The following is a 14,034-nucleotide window of genomic DNA, read 5'->3' on the forward strand; positions in this document are numbered from 1 at the left end:
CACGTCCCGCAGACCGGGCGCTTTGGTGCACAGTGCGCGAGACCACGGCCCGAGCGCGCGCGCCCTTCATCGCGAGAGCGCCTCCGACACGCGGAAGAACACCGGCGGTTACCGTCGCCTGGTGTCGCTGTTACGTGAGCCGTAGCTCGTCCCGTTTACATCGCACAGGCTGCTAACAATGGCGACACAAGCCCCGGGATCCGCGAGCCAGGCGGGAAGCAGCTCCGCGTTCAACCGGAACAAAGACGGGGGCCCGTGCTCCTCGTTCTGGGAGAGTCCCGGCACGGTCGCGCGGCTGGAGCCGGTGCGCGGCTGGGTGGGGAAGCACTACCGAAAGGTCAGCGGGCTCGCTGGGCAGCCACTGTCAGCGCACCGGCTACATAACGTTAGCTACGCGCACATAACGCGTCACCGAGCCGCCTGAGACGCGTCTGTGTCGCGCGGCTTAGCTTAGCATCGTGCGGCTAAGCTAACGTGACGAACGCGGCCACACACGGCGGTACCGACCCGGTTACACGGACAGGCAGCTACACCAGCGAACCTGTCCGTGAAACCGGCCAGACCAAACCGGACACGAGAGATGTGGTAGTCGGGCAAACCGCCCAGCGACGCCGGTAGCCGTTAGCCCGTGTAAATCATGACTCCTAAGTGGTGTCGGTCAGCTCGGCGGCTCCTGCACAGCAGCAGCGAGGAGCGTGAGGGCTGCGCGGCCTCGCCGTGAACGGTTAAGCGTTTTAACGAAGCTTGGACCGTGAAAACTAACTGTGTTAAGCAGTTTAACTGGGTTAACTGGCCGTGTGTGAACGCCGGTGTTACTTCTGCCCCGACACACCCCCTAGGGTTAGGAGTCCGGTCTTAGCGCCTTACATGCATCTAAACCCCGTGGAAAACAAACTGCAATTATCGACCAACCACTATTTGCTGTTATTAATCAGTGTGAACGCCGTGCTGTAGGTCATCTCCATACAAATGAGTTTTCAAACAGAAATAAATATATTCTGGAAATCCCTCCCTGTCCTGATTAACCAAGATTCATCATGGGGGTTACTCCAGATGTCAGTCTGAATCTGATTTTGCCTTGACTTCTGTTTGTTTGACTACTATAGTACTATAGGTTTCTGTATAGTTTGACTAGTGTTCAGTTGGCTGTAATCTCTGTTTGTTTGATTAGTATGTTCAGGTTGATGCTCCTTCCAGCAAGTCCCTTGCTGGTCTTGTCGTCCAGCTTCTGCAGTTTCAGGAGGACACGTTTGGCCGCAGAGCAACCAGTCCAGAACTCACAAAGCTGCCAGTGAGTCTCCACTTTCACCCCCCTCCTCCTGATCTTCATCATGTCCGTGGTCTCACCGTCTCCAACACTGCTCATACAGATCCACAGGATACTGGCTGTGTGCTTCTTTCTTGCACTGAACTCTGACAGCTTGTTAGCTTTCTCATGGGTCTCCAAGTGCTTTGCACGTGAGATTGTCCTTTATCCAGCGGAGTTCGCATTATTGAGTGTGTCTCAAATGGGTTTGTGTTTTGTTTTTCAAGATGCGTGAACACAAACATTTGTTTCAAATTGGCTGTTAGGCATGTTCAGGCACGTTGCGTGGGGCCCTAGACGAGATACATTGGAGCTCTTGGCCTGCTGTTCCTTGCTCACACATGTCTTGCTGTACAGACGTGTGAATGTTTGAACCAACAGTTTTGCACGTGTTATTTGCCTGTTTAACAGTAATTGCAGATTAGCAAACTTTATATTGAGCGCCTCTTTTACTGGTCAGAAACGTTTCAAGTACAAATGTGAACTGGGAGGATCAGCGCAAAATAAAATATACAACTATAGTTCAGTAGTAATGTTGCCATAGAAACACTGTGTTTCCTTTCCACAGGCCAAGTGTTTCCTGGATATGCAACCAGGTGGCGCTCTGTGCCACATTATCGGTTCTGTGTACAAATTTAAGACTGAGCAAGGCTGGTGAGTGTGCTCTACAGCGCAGTCTTCAACAGCCAACTCTTCAACTCTGCTAATCAGCAGTTAAACACATATAATCATAAATCACTAATTCAGACACTTTCTCATCAATGTGCATTAGTGATCCCAGCTGTAGAAGCAAAACACTGTTGGTTTTAACAGACCTACTGAGAGGAAAGTGATGCTCTTTAAGAGAATACTGAGAAGTAGCCGTAGCCATTCTGCTCATGTAACATCACTGATTCATTAGAATGTCATCATTGCTGCTGTAACCCTAGAAAGATGGTAAGAACATGACCTAAGCTACACAATCAATGGATCCATTTGCTAGATATTCTGAAATTGCAGTGCCCCTGACATCTCTAGTATTCCACTTCCAGACACTAATGACAGTATGTCTGCTCTGAAGGGCTGATGGCCATCCATTCCAGTCACAGTCTGGGCTTGTGCTACTGCAGAGCAGAGAATGACCCCACTCCATGCATCACCGAGCACCAGAGATGATCTCTCTCAAAACGGTGTTGATGTCTTTATGATGGTGGGTTCTCCCAGCCAGCACTGTGCAGCTGACTTCTGTGTGTTCTCTGTGACAGGCGGCGCTTTGATCTGCAAAACCCTTCCCGAGTGGAGCGCCATGTGGAGATGTTCGTCAGCATGGAGAAAACCCTTGTGCAGGTACTGATCACAGGGAGGGACTCGCACATGCTGGATAAGACCCACTGACCAAAGATGGAGATAAAGACAGTGGGTGGAAATGTTAATGATGGAGGTGGAGTGTTTACTCTTGGATGAGTCTGGACTGTGTGTGTGTGTGTGTGTGTGTGTGTGTGTGTGTGTGTGTGTGCAGAATAATCTGCTGAACAGACCAGTGGTGTACCTGTCACCTGACCTGGACCCAAAACAGACCAGCAAACTGCAGGACATCATCACACGACATCAGGTGAGGAAAAGTGAGGAGATGTGCTGGGAATTAGACATTTATAATCTAGTGAATGATCTCACCCTTCCTCTTGCTCTCTCCCCTGCTCTTTCTCTCCCTCCCTCTCCCTCTTTCCCCTGCTCTCTCTTTCCCTTGCTCTCTCTCCTTCCATCCCTCTCTCTCTCTCTCCCTCCCTCTCTCCCATCCTTTCTTTCTCCCTCTCCCCTGCTCTCTCTCTCCCACCCTCTTTCCTTTACCTTCACCCAGGCAACCGTCACAGAAGACAGGTCACAAGCAACCCATCAGGTTTATCCATCTCCCACCACAGCAGAGGATGGTATGTAATGTGTCTAGAAAGAGTGTAGGTGTGGTGAAAATAATGCCTAGTGTGTGTGTGTGTGTGTGTGTGTAATGACTGTAGAGTGTGAGTTTGGTGTATGTAGCATCTGTAATGTACATAATGTCTGGTGAGTGTGTGTGGTGCGTGTGTGTGTGTAATGTCTGGTGAGTGTATGTGGTGCATGTGTGTGTAATGTCTGGTGAGTGTATGTGGTGCGTGTGTGTGGTGCATGTGTGAGTAATGTCTGGTGAGTGTATGTGGTGCATGTGTGTGAGATGTCTGGTGTGTGTGAGAAATGTCTGGTGAGTGTGTATGTGGTGCGTGTGTGTAATGTCTGGTGAGTGTGTGTGTGTGTGTAATGTCTGGAGTGTGTGTTGTAAGTGTTTTTGGTTATAATCACTGTGTCTCTCTGGGTGGTCTTGTTCTTCAGATGAGTGGTTCAGCCCCATCATGTGTGTAGATCAGCATGTGCTGGTGCACTGGGGACTGTATCCTGACAGGTAACATGGCACACGTGAGAACATGAAACACTACACCTGCCCCGCACCTACACTACACCTGCCCCACATTACATCCGTAATGGTTACATTATGCATCTATTTTTGCATCCTTTGTAGTTATGACACATGGTTGCCGAGAGGAGAAGTTGATGCAGTTGTAGAGGAGCCGTCGTGTCCGGATCGTCCCTGGAAGGTGAGCATGGTGCTCAGAGTGTGTTATAAAAACACCTTTACAGAGCCACAAGCGTCGTGGTGCTTAGTTCTGCTGCTGCTAACACTAGAGTAGAGGTGAAACGATTCTTCGAGTAACTCGAGTAATTCGATTACAAAAAATACTCGAGGCAAATTCTTTGCCTCGAGGCTTCGTTTAATTTATGTCACCATCTATTTTAAATGTTTAAAATCCCGCTTTGTACTACTACGCAGCTCCGGTATCATTGTTTTACACTGACTGTTATAACTGACGCACAGGTTTAAGGCAGCGTGATTTGTTTTGATGGAAATGGCGGAAAACGAAGATAGCGGTGTCCGTAAAAGGGCAAAAATGTCAAAAGTGTGGGACCATTTTTCGCTGCGCAAGGTGGACAACGTAGTGCAGTGTATTTACTGTAAAACGGATCTGGCCTACCCAGGGCATATTTTGAGCCGGATCCTGGCGGAACAAATAGTTATTGAACAAATAATTCTATAAAAGACATTTTTTAAACACAAGATCCACATTCAGGCTTCCTAAATCACATATAAGAGCGCTCCCTTTTAGCGATGCCTTTCTGCGTCTCCATAAAGCTAAAAGCTAGTTATACTTTCGCGAGTGACCGTAGCGTGCAACTCTGCGAACGGCGGAAGCGTTCATACTTGACGTGTCACAATTCTGTGCAGTGTTGTCCGTAACGATATGTGGTAGTATAAAGAAACACCCCTCAAAAAAAGGAATGAACATTTACCTGATGAATTTTAATGTTGCATTGTGTTTCAGGTTTGAAAAGTGCTGGAATTTAGGCTTAAAATGCACTTCTGCACTTAAAACACTTATAAAACACACGTAAATCATTTAAAAGTAATTTATATAAACCTAAGCGTTGCGTTTTGTGTGCGATCCGGTGACATTGTTGGCCTCAGTGACTCCTTGTCTCATGCCGCTGTTTGCGTTCCAGCATCGTTTGATTTACAAATTAAGCACTGGGCCTACCATAACAGTACTTCCTCAATGCTTCAGCACCTAAACTGAAAGCATCCGCACGTGAACTGCGCTTCTCCAAGCGGAATAACAGCCAATTGCTTGCTCATTTTAAGAGAACTTTCATGTTGCATTACACACTATCAATATTATTGTGTTAAAAACACAAAAGTGTGATTTTATCCGATTACTCGATTAATCAATGAAAAAATCGACAGAATACTCGATTTAAAAAATATTCGATAGTTGCAGCCCTACACTAGAGGCTGTGGTGACCAGTCACCTGTCTCTCCATCAGTTGTTTGGACTCCATGAATTCGGTAAATGCCTGATCATTTCTGAAAGCTGACTGAGCTGCTGATTGGCTTAGGTGCACACCCGGTGGGTTCTGGATACGGACGTGTTTAATGAGTGGATGAACGAGGAAGACTACGACGTGGACGAGAGCAGGCGGGGGAGGCGTGTCTACCTGCGGGATGAAGAGGTGGACCCACTGTGCTACTGCCCTGTTCCCCATCATTACCCCCATGCCCCTTCTACTAATGCTCCTCCCCTATCTGCTCTCTGATGCTCCCCCCTCTCTCTGTGGGCTCTACCCTGTCAGGAATGCAAAGCGTCTGTGAGGAAGCGGAGACGTTCACTCTCTCCCCCCTCAGCAGAGTCCAAGAGGAAAGCACAAAAGAAAGGGTGAGAGTCCCCCCCCCCCCCGGGCCTAAGACATTCCATTTAATTAAATATGGCACATTTCACACTGCTAAGACAAACAGGCTTAATTACATATTACTTTGATGATTCCCTTATTTGGTTGATTTATAATTAGCAGATCAGGAGCGTATAAGAGGCGTGGTCAGCAAGAGGAGGTGGAGCTGGAGGAGGATCTGACTAAAGACATGGAGGACCCAACACCTGTACCTAACAAGGAGGAGGTTCTACTGCCCAAAAACTGTGTGTGTCTTCCTTATGATTGTTTCCCTGTTCTGTCTTTTTTAAGCCTCGTTTCCATTTACACAGGTTGAGGTTATTGATCAGTAATGATGGTTTTTGTTGTTCTCTCTGGCAACAGTAAACCTGAAGAAAGACAGTGAGAACACACCAGTGAAAGGAGGAACCATGACAGACTTGGGTTAGCATGATCACATGAAACTAACACATTTACTTGATTACTTTGTATTACACTAGGACAGTGGTTCCCAAACTTTTTCTGCCGTGCCCCCCTTTGGTAGAATATTTTTGCGCCCCCCCCCCCCCCCCCCCCCCCCCCAAATATTGACTAGGGATGCACCGATTCACGTTTTTCACTTCCGATAACGATTCAGATATCTGAGGCTTAGTATCGGCCGATACCGATCCGATACCGATCTGATAGAGTAAAACAGTGCTGAATCGACTTAAAGAATTTTTTTTTAACACAGACATACTGAATTACAATTTTATTGAAAACTCTGCACCAGTATAGCACACTTAAACACACATAAAAACATGTAAAAACAACACAACTTGCATTTGTTCAGTCAGTGCAATTATGAATATAACACTGAATGTAATATAAATATTACCAAAGAACCTGAAACTGACAAAAACAATAGGTTCACAACTTTGGTCAAACATGAAAAAATTAACTGCAAGAAACCTTTGAAATGGTTCAAGAATTCTAAATATAATTTAAAATAAATAAGGAGATGAAATAAGAGAAACAGCTATACCTATGCGGCTAGTTTGCTAGCGCAGACATCACGCAGAGCACAAAGCATGTAATGGCCAGAAATATGTGTACTGTCTCTTTAAGGGAGCGAGTTGAGCGCGCGTATGGAATATTGTTGTTTTGGAATGGAAAACATCTGGAACATCTGCTCTTTATTTTATCTTTATTTTATTTCTTTAAGTAACGCATTCAATGAGCTTTGGACAACTCACCAGTTCATGTATGAACAGTCAAGTAATGCTGGAGCCCAGGTTTATTTTGGTCAACCAGCAAATAAACGGACTAAGTGGAATAGCACCAGCGCGAGTCAGCGATTCACCTCTCCTCTGTGTGCTTCATGTTTCACTCGCCTGTTATCTGTCCAAGTTCACTTGTATCCGGGACAGAGTGGATATTTAAGGTTGAACTAACTCCGAAAAGCATTACAAGCGTAGAATTAGACTGAATAGATCTGTTTTTATGGATCGGTCACATAGTCACCGATACCCATTCTAGAATTTTTTCAGATATTAATATCGGAATCGGTGCATCCCTAATATTGACACATGTGCACGTTTTACTTCCAAGCTCCGCGCCCCCCCTAGGGGGCGCGCCCCCCACTTTGGAAACCACTGCACTAGGATATGACAGTGTTTGACTGTACGTGGTGTTTGACTGTACGTGGTGTTTGTGCTGTTCCATTTCTGTAGATGAGCAGGAAGATGAGTTCCTCTCTGGAGTGAGGGTGAGTGTGTCTCACCGTTCTTCACGCTGGTGTAACCATCACACTCTTCCCATGTGTTACTCTGGCTGCACTGTCAGCGCTCACTGTGGCTTTGGTACATCACAGCGTTGGTACTGATCCACTCCTGTGGACGTGTGTGCAGGATGAGGAGGATCCGGTGCGGGACTTCACTCGTGGTCTGGACAGTGAGGAGAGCGCCATGGAGCAGACACACCACATCATCATCCCCAGCTACGCGTCCTGGTTCGACTACAACTCGTGAGTCTTGCTGGGTAATGGGTAATGGTCCCCTTGATTTTAAAGTACACATGTTGCAAATAAAAGTACATTTGAGTACTATAGGAGATTCTTCCAGGCGTCTTTGGGAAGCCCACTAATCTCCGCACCTGCGTATTACCCCTGGCTACATAACACAGACCCTGTCTCACACCCCCCTCCAGCAGGATTAGGGTTTGTGTTCTCGATGTCCTCGATGAACACCCCCTGTCCTTGTCCTAGGAAATGAGCCCTGTCTGCTGTGTTGTGTGAATGGAAGCTGGTGGTAACACAGCTGTGTGTGTGTGTGTGTCAGTGTTCACAGGGTAGAGAGGAGAGCCATGCCGGAGTTCTTCAACGGGAAGAACAAGTCCAGATCCCCAGAGATGTAAGGACCGCTGCCCCGAGCACACAGCACAGTTAGCACTCCACACACTCGTACGGCAGTAACACTGCTCATGTCTGTCACGTTTGCAGCTATCTGGCGTATCGTAACTTCATGATCGACACATACCGGCTGAATCCCCTCGAGTATCTGACGTCCACGTCCTGCAGACGCAGTCTTACAGGAGACGTCTGTGTCCTTATGAGGTCAGTGCGTCCGAGTGCACGGGAACGTGTGTGCTATTGCACGTGTGTGTGTGTGTGTGTGTGTGTGTGTGTGCTATTGCACGTGTGTGTGTGTGTGTGTGTGTGTGTGTGTGTGTGTGTGTGTGTGCGCTATTGCACGTGTGTGTGCGTCTGCTATTGCACGTGTGTGTGTGTGTGTGTGCTATTGCACTTTTGTGTGTGTGTGTGCTATTGCACTTTTGTGTGTGCGTGTGCTATTGCACTTTTGTGTGTGCGTGTGTGTGTGTGCGTGTGTGCGTGTGCTATTGCACTTTTGTGTGTGTGTGTGTGTGTGTGTGTGTGTGTGTGTGTGTGTGTGTGTGTGTGTGCTGTTGCACGTGTGTGTGTGCTTGTGTGTAATATGTTTGCCCTAGGTTGTGTGTAGTATGCAAATGTGTGTGTGTGTGTGGTGTGTGTGTGTGTGTGTGTAGGGTCCATGCATTCCTGGAGCAGTGGGGTCTGATTAATTACCAGGTGGAAGCTGAGAGTAGACCCCTCCCCATGGGGCCCCCCCCAACACCACACTTTAATGTGCTCACACACACACCCTCAGCACTGGTGCCTCTACAGCACAGACCCTTACAGGTACGCGCATACACTCTCACACGTACTCACAGAATCACAGATGCGCGCGCGCACACTCACACTCGTGTATATACACACACACACTCATATTCACTCACACTCACTCACACACACTCAGTCTCACACATACACACACACACACACTCGTACTCACTCACACACACACACACACACTCGTACTCACTCACACACACACACTCGGGTCTGGAGGTTAATGGGCTTGTTCATCACTGCAGGTCTCAGCCTCTCAGCACATGCTGCATTTTCCAGAGAGGTGCAGAGAAAAACCCTCAGACATACAGAACCTACAGAACCTGCAAAACCTGCAGAACTTTGGCCTGCGCACCGATATTTACGCCAAAAAACATCCCAAGGTCTCACGCACGCACGCTCTCTCTCTCTCTCTCTCTCTCTCTCTCTCTCTCTCTCTCTCTCTCTCTCAGAGAATTGTATTTTGTACCACACCATGCTAGTGTCAGTGTTGTAGAGAGCTGTCCATGGTACTGAACCACAGACCTGAGCAGCGGTTGTTTCTCCTACACAGAGTAAGGGAGCCAGTGCAGGCCGTGAGTGGACAGAACAGGAGACCCTGTTGCTGTTGGAGGTCAGCCTTCACCATGCCGCTCTGCTCACACCACACACTTCACATTATTAAATGTATACATATCATTTAATCAGACTTTATCTGTGAAACCCTCTTTACTTACATTCTCTCCCTTTCTCTCTCTCTCCCTCTCCCCCATCCACCCCTCTCTCCCTCATCCCTTCATCTTTCTCAGGCCTTAGAAATGTATAAAGATGACTGGAACAAGGTCTCTGAGCACGTGGGCAGCCGCACGCAGGACGAGTGTATCCTGCACTTCCTCCGCCTGCCCATCGAGGACCCGTACCTGGAGAACTCCGAGGCCTCTCTGGGCCCTCTGGCCTACCAGCCGGTCCCCTTCAGCCAATCAGGGAACCCCGTCATGAGCACTGTGGCTTTCCTCGCCTCAGTGGTCGACCCCAGAGTCGCCTCTGCTGCAGCTAAGGCTGCCCTGGGTAGGTGGGGGTGGGGTGGGGGGTGAGTGTATGGTGTGTGGGGTGTGAGGGTGTGGGGGGTGAGTGGGTGAGCGTCGGGTGTACGGGTAAATTCTATTCCATCTTCCAGTACACCAACCAGTGCTTTTAAGTTATCGTATTTGTTACATAGAAATCATTTGGGGCTTTTAAAGGGCTTTACATGATCAAGGTCTTTTTTAATGGTAACCCCGATCCCCCTCCCTCTCTCTCTCTCTCTCTTCTAGAGGAGTTCTCTCGAGTGAGGGATGAAGCCCCTCCTGAGCTGCTCTACTCCCTGCACAGAGAACATGGGCGGAGTTTAGCACAACTCGACTCTGCCTTCAGCCTCCAATCAAGTACCATGTCAGAAAGCGACTCTGACCAACTAGAAAAAAGTGGTACATTTATACACACATGCAGGCAAATAGTCACGTTGTACTGTAGGTTGTAGGAATTGTGGGAACTGTAGGAATGATTCGTGTCTGAAGTGCTGAGCAAAGACTACAAGCTCATGTTGACTAAAACAAACAGACAGGTTAATGAGACTGAACTCCTTCTTTGTGCTTTCTAGATGGAGCTGGAATAGACAAAATGGAGTTTGACCCTGATCAGCATGTAAATGTGAGAACACTGACAGCGTCTGAAACTGCACGAGACCTGCTGTATTGCACACATGTGACTTCATGAGACTTTTGTGTTTGACCCTCTGTGTCGTCTCTCTGCTGTCAGGCGGGGGAGGAGCACATGGCAGAAGAGGGCGACCCAAACCCAGGAGAGGGCGACCCAAACCCAGGAGAGGGCGACCCAAACCCAGGAGAGGGTGATCCAAGCCCAGGAGACCGCGTGAAGAACGAGGAACGAGAGGAGAGTGACGCTGAGAAGAGAGTCCAGACCCCTGCAGGTGTGTGTGCTGCAGATACTGCCCTGCATACTCGTATACCACACACACACACATTCATATACCACACACACACACACACATTCATATACCACACACACACACACCGTACACCACACACGCGCACACCACACTCGTGCACCCCACACACACACACTCGTGCACTTGTACACACACTGCACACACACTCACATCCCCATGTGTGTGTGTGTGCTTGCGTGTGTGTGTGTAGAGGATGGGTTGGAGGTGGGCCAGACTCCAGGAGAAGAGGAGGAGAGAAACAGGAGGGTGGACCTGGAGTTGGTTGAAGCCAGTGTTGCCACGGCAGCAGCTGCTGCATTGGCCTCTGCAGCCACCAAAGCTAAAGTGAGTGACAGCCTGTTTAACCAATCATGGACCTGCGGTTGGACAGTGATGAAGCGCTGGGTAGAGTCTGGTTAAACCCCTCCCCCATGTCCAGCACCTGGCGGCGGTGGAGGAGAGGAAGATCAAGTCTCTGGTGGCTCTGCTGGTGGAGACGCAGATGAAGAAGTTGGAGATCAAGCTGAGACACTTTGAGGAGCTGGAGACCATCATGGACCGAGAGAAGGAGGCGGTGTGTTCACCAGCACTACTGACCCAACCCCCCCCCCCCCCCCGTGACACCACCACTACTGACCCCCCCCCCGTGACACCACCACTACTGACCCCCCCCCCCGTGACACCAGCACTACTGACCCCCCCCCCCCCCCCCGACACCAGCACTACTGACCCCCCCCCCCGACACCAGCACTACTGACCCCCCCCCCCCCCCCCCCCCCCCGACACCAGCACTACTGACCCCCCGACACCAGCACTGCTGCCCCCCCCCCCCGACACCAGCACTACTGACCCCCCCCCCCCCCCCCCCCCCCCCGACACCAGCACTACTGCCCCCCTGACTCCAGCTGTTCAGAGTACTACCTTCTAAATGTGTGGTGCGTATGTGTGTGTGTATGTGTGTGGCGCATGCGCGTGTGTGTATGTGTGTGTGTAGTTGGAGCAACAGAGGCAGCAGTTGCTAGCGGAGCGTCAGAGCTTCCACATGGAGCAGGTGAAGTACGCCGAGCTGAAGGCACGCCAGCAGCAGGATCAGCAGGGAGGCGGAGCCTCGCAGGGAGGCGGAGCTGCGTTTAACCCTGCCCACCATGGTACGGCTCAACCTGCATTCACTGTGCAGTGAAGGAACAGAGTATATATGTGCATGATGAGGCATTTTTGTCTGTGTTCTCATGTATAATGTAATAGTGTTAGTGTGTGTGTACAGTGCACTGGTGCAGGATGTCACTGTAATGATGTAAGGGTGTGTTTACGTGTACATGATGATGTGGGGGATTGTGGGGGGTGCATAATGATGTCACCGTGCGTGTCCCTGATTGGCTGGTTTATCTGTAGGTCGTACAGTGGGCAGTGGAGGAGCAGGCCAGATGCCGAGCTCCCGCACCACTGGGGCCCCTAACGGCACATGTGAGTGACCTCCTCCTCCTCCCTGTTCATATAAACTTACCATCACCATACATGAACACTATACACACCTGTGTGAGTGACCACCTCCTCTCAACACTATACACACCTGTGTGAGTGACCTCCTCTCTCCTCAACACTATACACACCTGTGAGTGACCTCCTCCTCTCAACACTATACACTCAACACTATACACACCTGTGTGAGTGACCTCCTCTCAACACTATACACACCTGTGAGTGACCTCCTCTCAACACTATACACACCTGTGAGTGACCTCCTCTCAACACTATACACACCTGTGTGAGTGACCTCCTCCTCTCAACACTATACACACCTGTGTGAGTGACCTCCTCTCAACACTATACACACCTGTGTGAGTGACCTCCTCCTCTCAACACTATACACACCTGTGTGAGTGACCTCCTCCTCTCAACACTATACACACCTGTGTGAGTGACCTCCTCCTCTCAACACTATACACACCTGTGTGAGTGACCTCCTCCTCTCAACACTATACACACCTGTGTGAGTGACCTCCTCCTCTCAACACTATACACACCTGTGTGAGTGACCTCCTCTCAACACTATACACACCTGTGAGTGACCTCCTCTCAACACTATACACACCTGTGTGAGTGACATCCTCTCAACACTATACACACCTGTGAGTGACCTCCTCTCAACACTATACACACCTGTGAGAGTGACCTCCTCTCAACACTATACACACCTGTGTGTGACCTCCTCTCTCCTCTCAACACTATACACACCTGTGTGAGTGACCTTCTCCTCTCAACACTATACACACCTGTGTGTGTGACCTCCTCTCAACACTATACACACCTGTGTGAGTGACCTCCTCTCTCCTCTCAACACTATACACACATGTGAGTGACGTCCTCCTCTCAACACTATACACACCTGTGTGACCTCCTCCTCTCAACACTATACACACCTGTGTGACCTCCTCCTCTCAACACTATACACACCTGTGTGACCTCCTCCTCTCAACACTATACACACCTGTGTGACCTCCTCCTCTCAACACTATACACACCTGATGACCACTGAAGCAGCACTCACATCCAGAGCTGTTGGTGCTGAAGCATGTGAAGTTCTAAATGTGTTTCTCCTCTCTACATGTAGACCCAACCCCTTCCCCCTCACAGTCTGATGGAATCACACCCGTTTCAAGAGCACCAATGGAGAGCTGAAGCCACATCCTTTAAAAGCCAATCACCATCATAGTTATCTCAACCAAATCTGATTGCAGACAATGTTACAACCATTTCCAGTAATGACTTACACATGTGCACCTCATGGTCCTTCCACCACACTTCATTTTAGCACTGCCATTTTGACAAACCATCTTCAGTTTTTCTTGTCATGTAATGGCTCTGTTCATTCTGCTCATTTGTAAATGTGAGTTTTTTATGCTACAGTGACTTTAAATAAGTGAAATGTGAGGCTTCTGTCTGCTGTTTCATCTGCACTAAATGTTTGTGGGTTCATTTTAGTTTTTGTATTGAATCAGATAAAGCACTTGTGGAAACAGAAGACTCGAGGCTAAAATAAATTTTGTACAAAATATAGTGTTATTATTCTGTTGGTTATTTGATATATTAATATAACTTATGAAGTTATCTAAAGTACTGTGTTGAATGAATGAATGAATGAACGTTCAACTTGTATAGCGCCTTTCAAAGTACTCAAGGACGCTTTACAATTTTAACACACAGGCATGAAAATGTGTCACCTTTCGGCGAAATTCGCCGTTTTGAAGTTGAAAAGGGTGACCTACGTGAATCGTGTAGATCCGATGAGTTTTTTGTTTGGGGGGGGGG

The 14,034-nt window shown here is 48.8% G+C and overlaps 1 protein-coding gene across 2 annotated transcripts; it reads left to right on the forward strand.

Annotated features, from left to right (window-relative positions):
• The first annotated feature begins 60 nt into the window (after positions 1-60).
• On the forward strand, positions 61-13,780 carry smarcc1b (SWI/SNF related BAF chromatin remodeling complex subunit C1b). Of its 2 annotated transcripts, none has more exons than XM_077009487.1 (28): positions 61-337; positions 1,172-1,291; positions 1,875-1,960; positions 2,551-2,632; positions 2,805-2,897; positions 3,144-3,213; positions 3,647-3,716; positions 3,834-3,909; positions 5,264-5,377; positions 5,498-5,580; positions 5,714-5,838; positions 5,957-6,016; positions 7,285-7,319; positions 7,462-7,577; positions 7,891-7,962; positions 8,052-8,165; positions 8,615-8,768; positions 9,005-9,142; positions 9,313-9,372; positions 9,548-9,806; positions 10,052-10,204; positions 10,378-10,427; positions 10,536-10,707; positions 10,937-11,070; positions 11,165-11,299; positions 11,720-11,873; positions 12,118-12,189; positions 13,337-13,780. In XM_077009487.1, exons 1-28 carry the CDS (start codon positions 179-181, stop codon positions 13,402-13,404), a joined length of 3,024 nt encoding a protein of 1,007 aa, XP_076865602.1. In that variant the 5' UTR covers positions 61-178; the 3' UTR covers positions 13,405-13,780. The 2 variants fall into 2 exon arrangements, with proteins under 2 accessions (XP_076865602.1, XP_076865603.1); XM_077009488.1 differs by having other exon boundaries at positions 62-337; positions 5,717-5,838.
• Positions 13,781-14,034: the final 254 nt, after the last annotated feature.

This window comes from Brachyhypopomus gauderio, chromosome 6, assembly GCF_052324685.1.
Source record: "Brachyhypopomus gauderio isolate BG-103 chromosome 6, BGAUD_0.2, whole genome shotgun sequence".
NCBI classification, from domain to species: domain Eukaryota; kingdom Metazoa; phylum Chordata; class Actinopteri; order Gymnotiformes; family Hypopomidae; genus Brachyhypopomus; species Brachyhypopomus gauderio.

Coding starts and splice junctions, on each gene's coding strand:
- smarcc1b (XM_077009487.1), top strand. CDS start 179: ATGGCGACACAAGCCCCGGGATCCGCGAGCCAGGCGGGAAGCAGCTCC. Junction 9,373..9,547: donor AGACCCTGTTGCTGTTGGAG/GTCAGCCTTCAC, acceptor CATCTTTCTCAG/GCCTTAGAAATGTATAAAGA. Junction 10,708..10,936: donor GAGAGTCCAGACCCCTGCAG/GTGTGTGTGCTG, acceptor GTGTGTGTGTAG/AGGATGGGTTGGAGGTGGGC.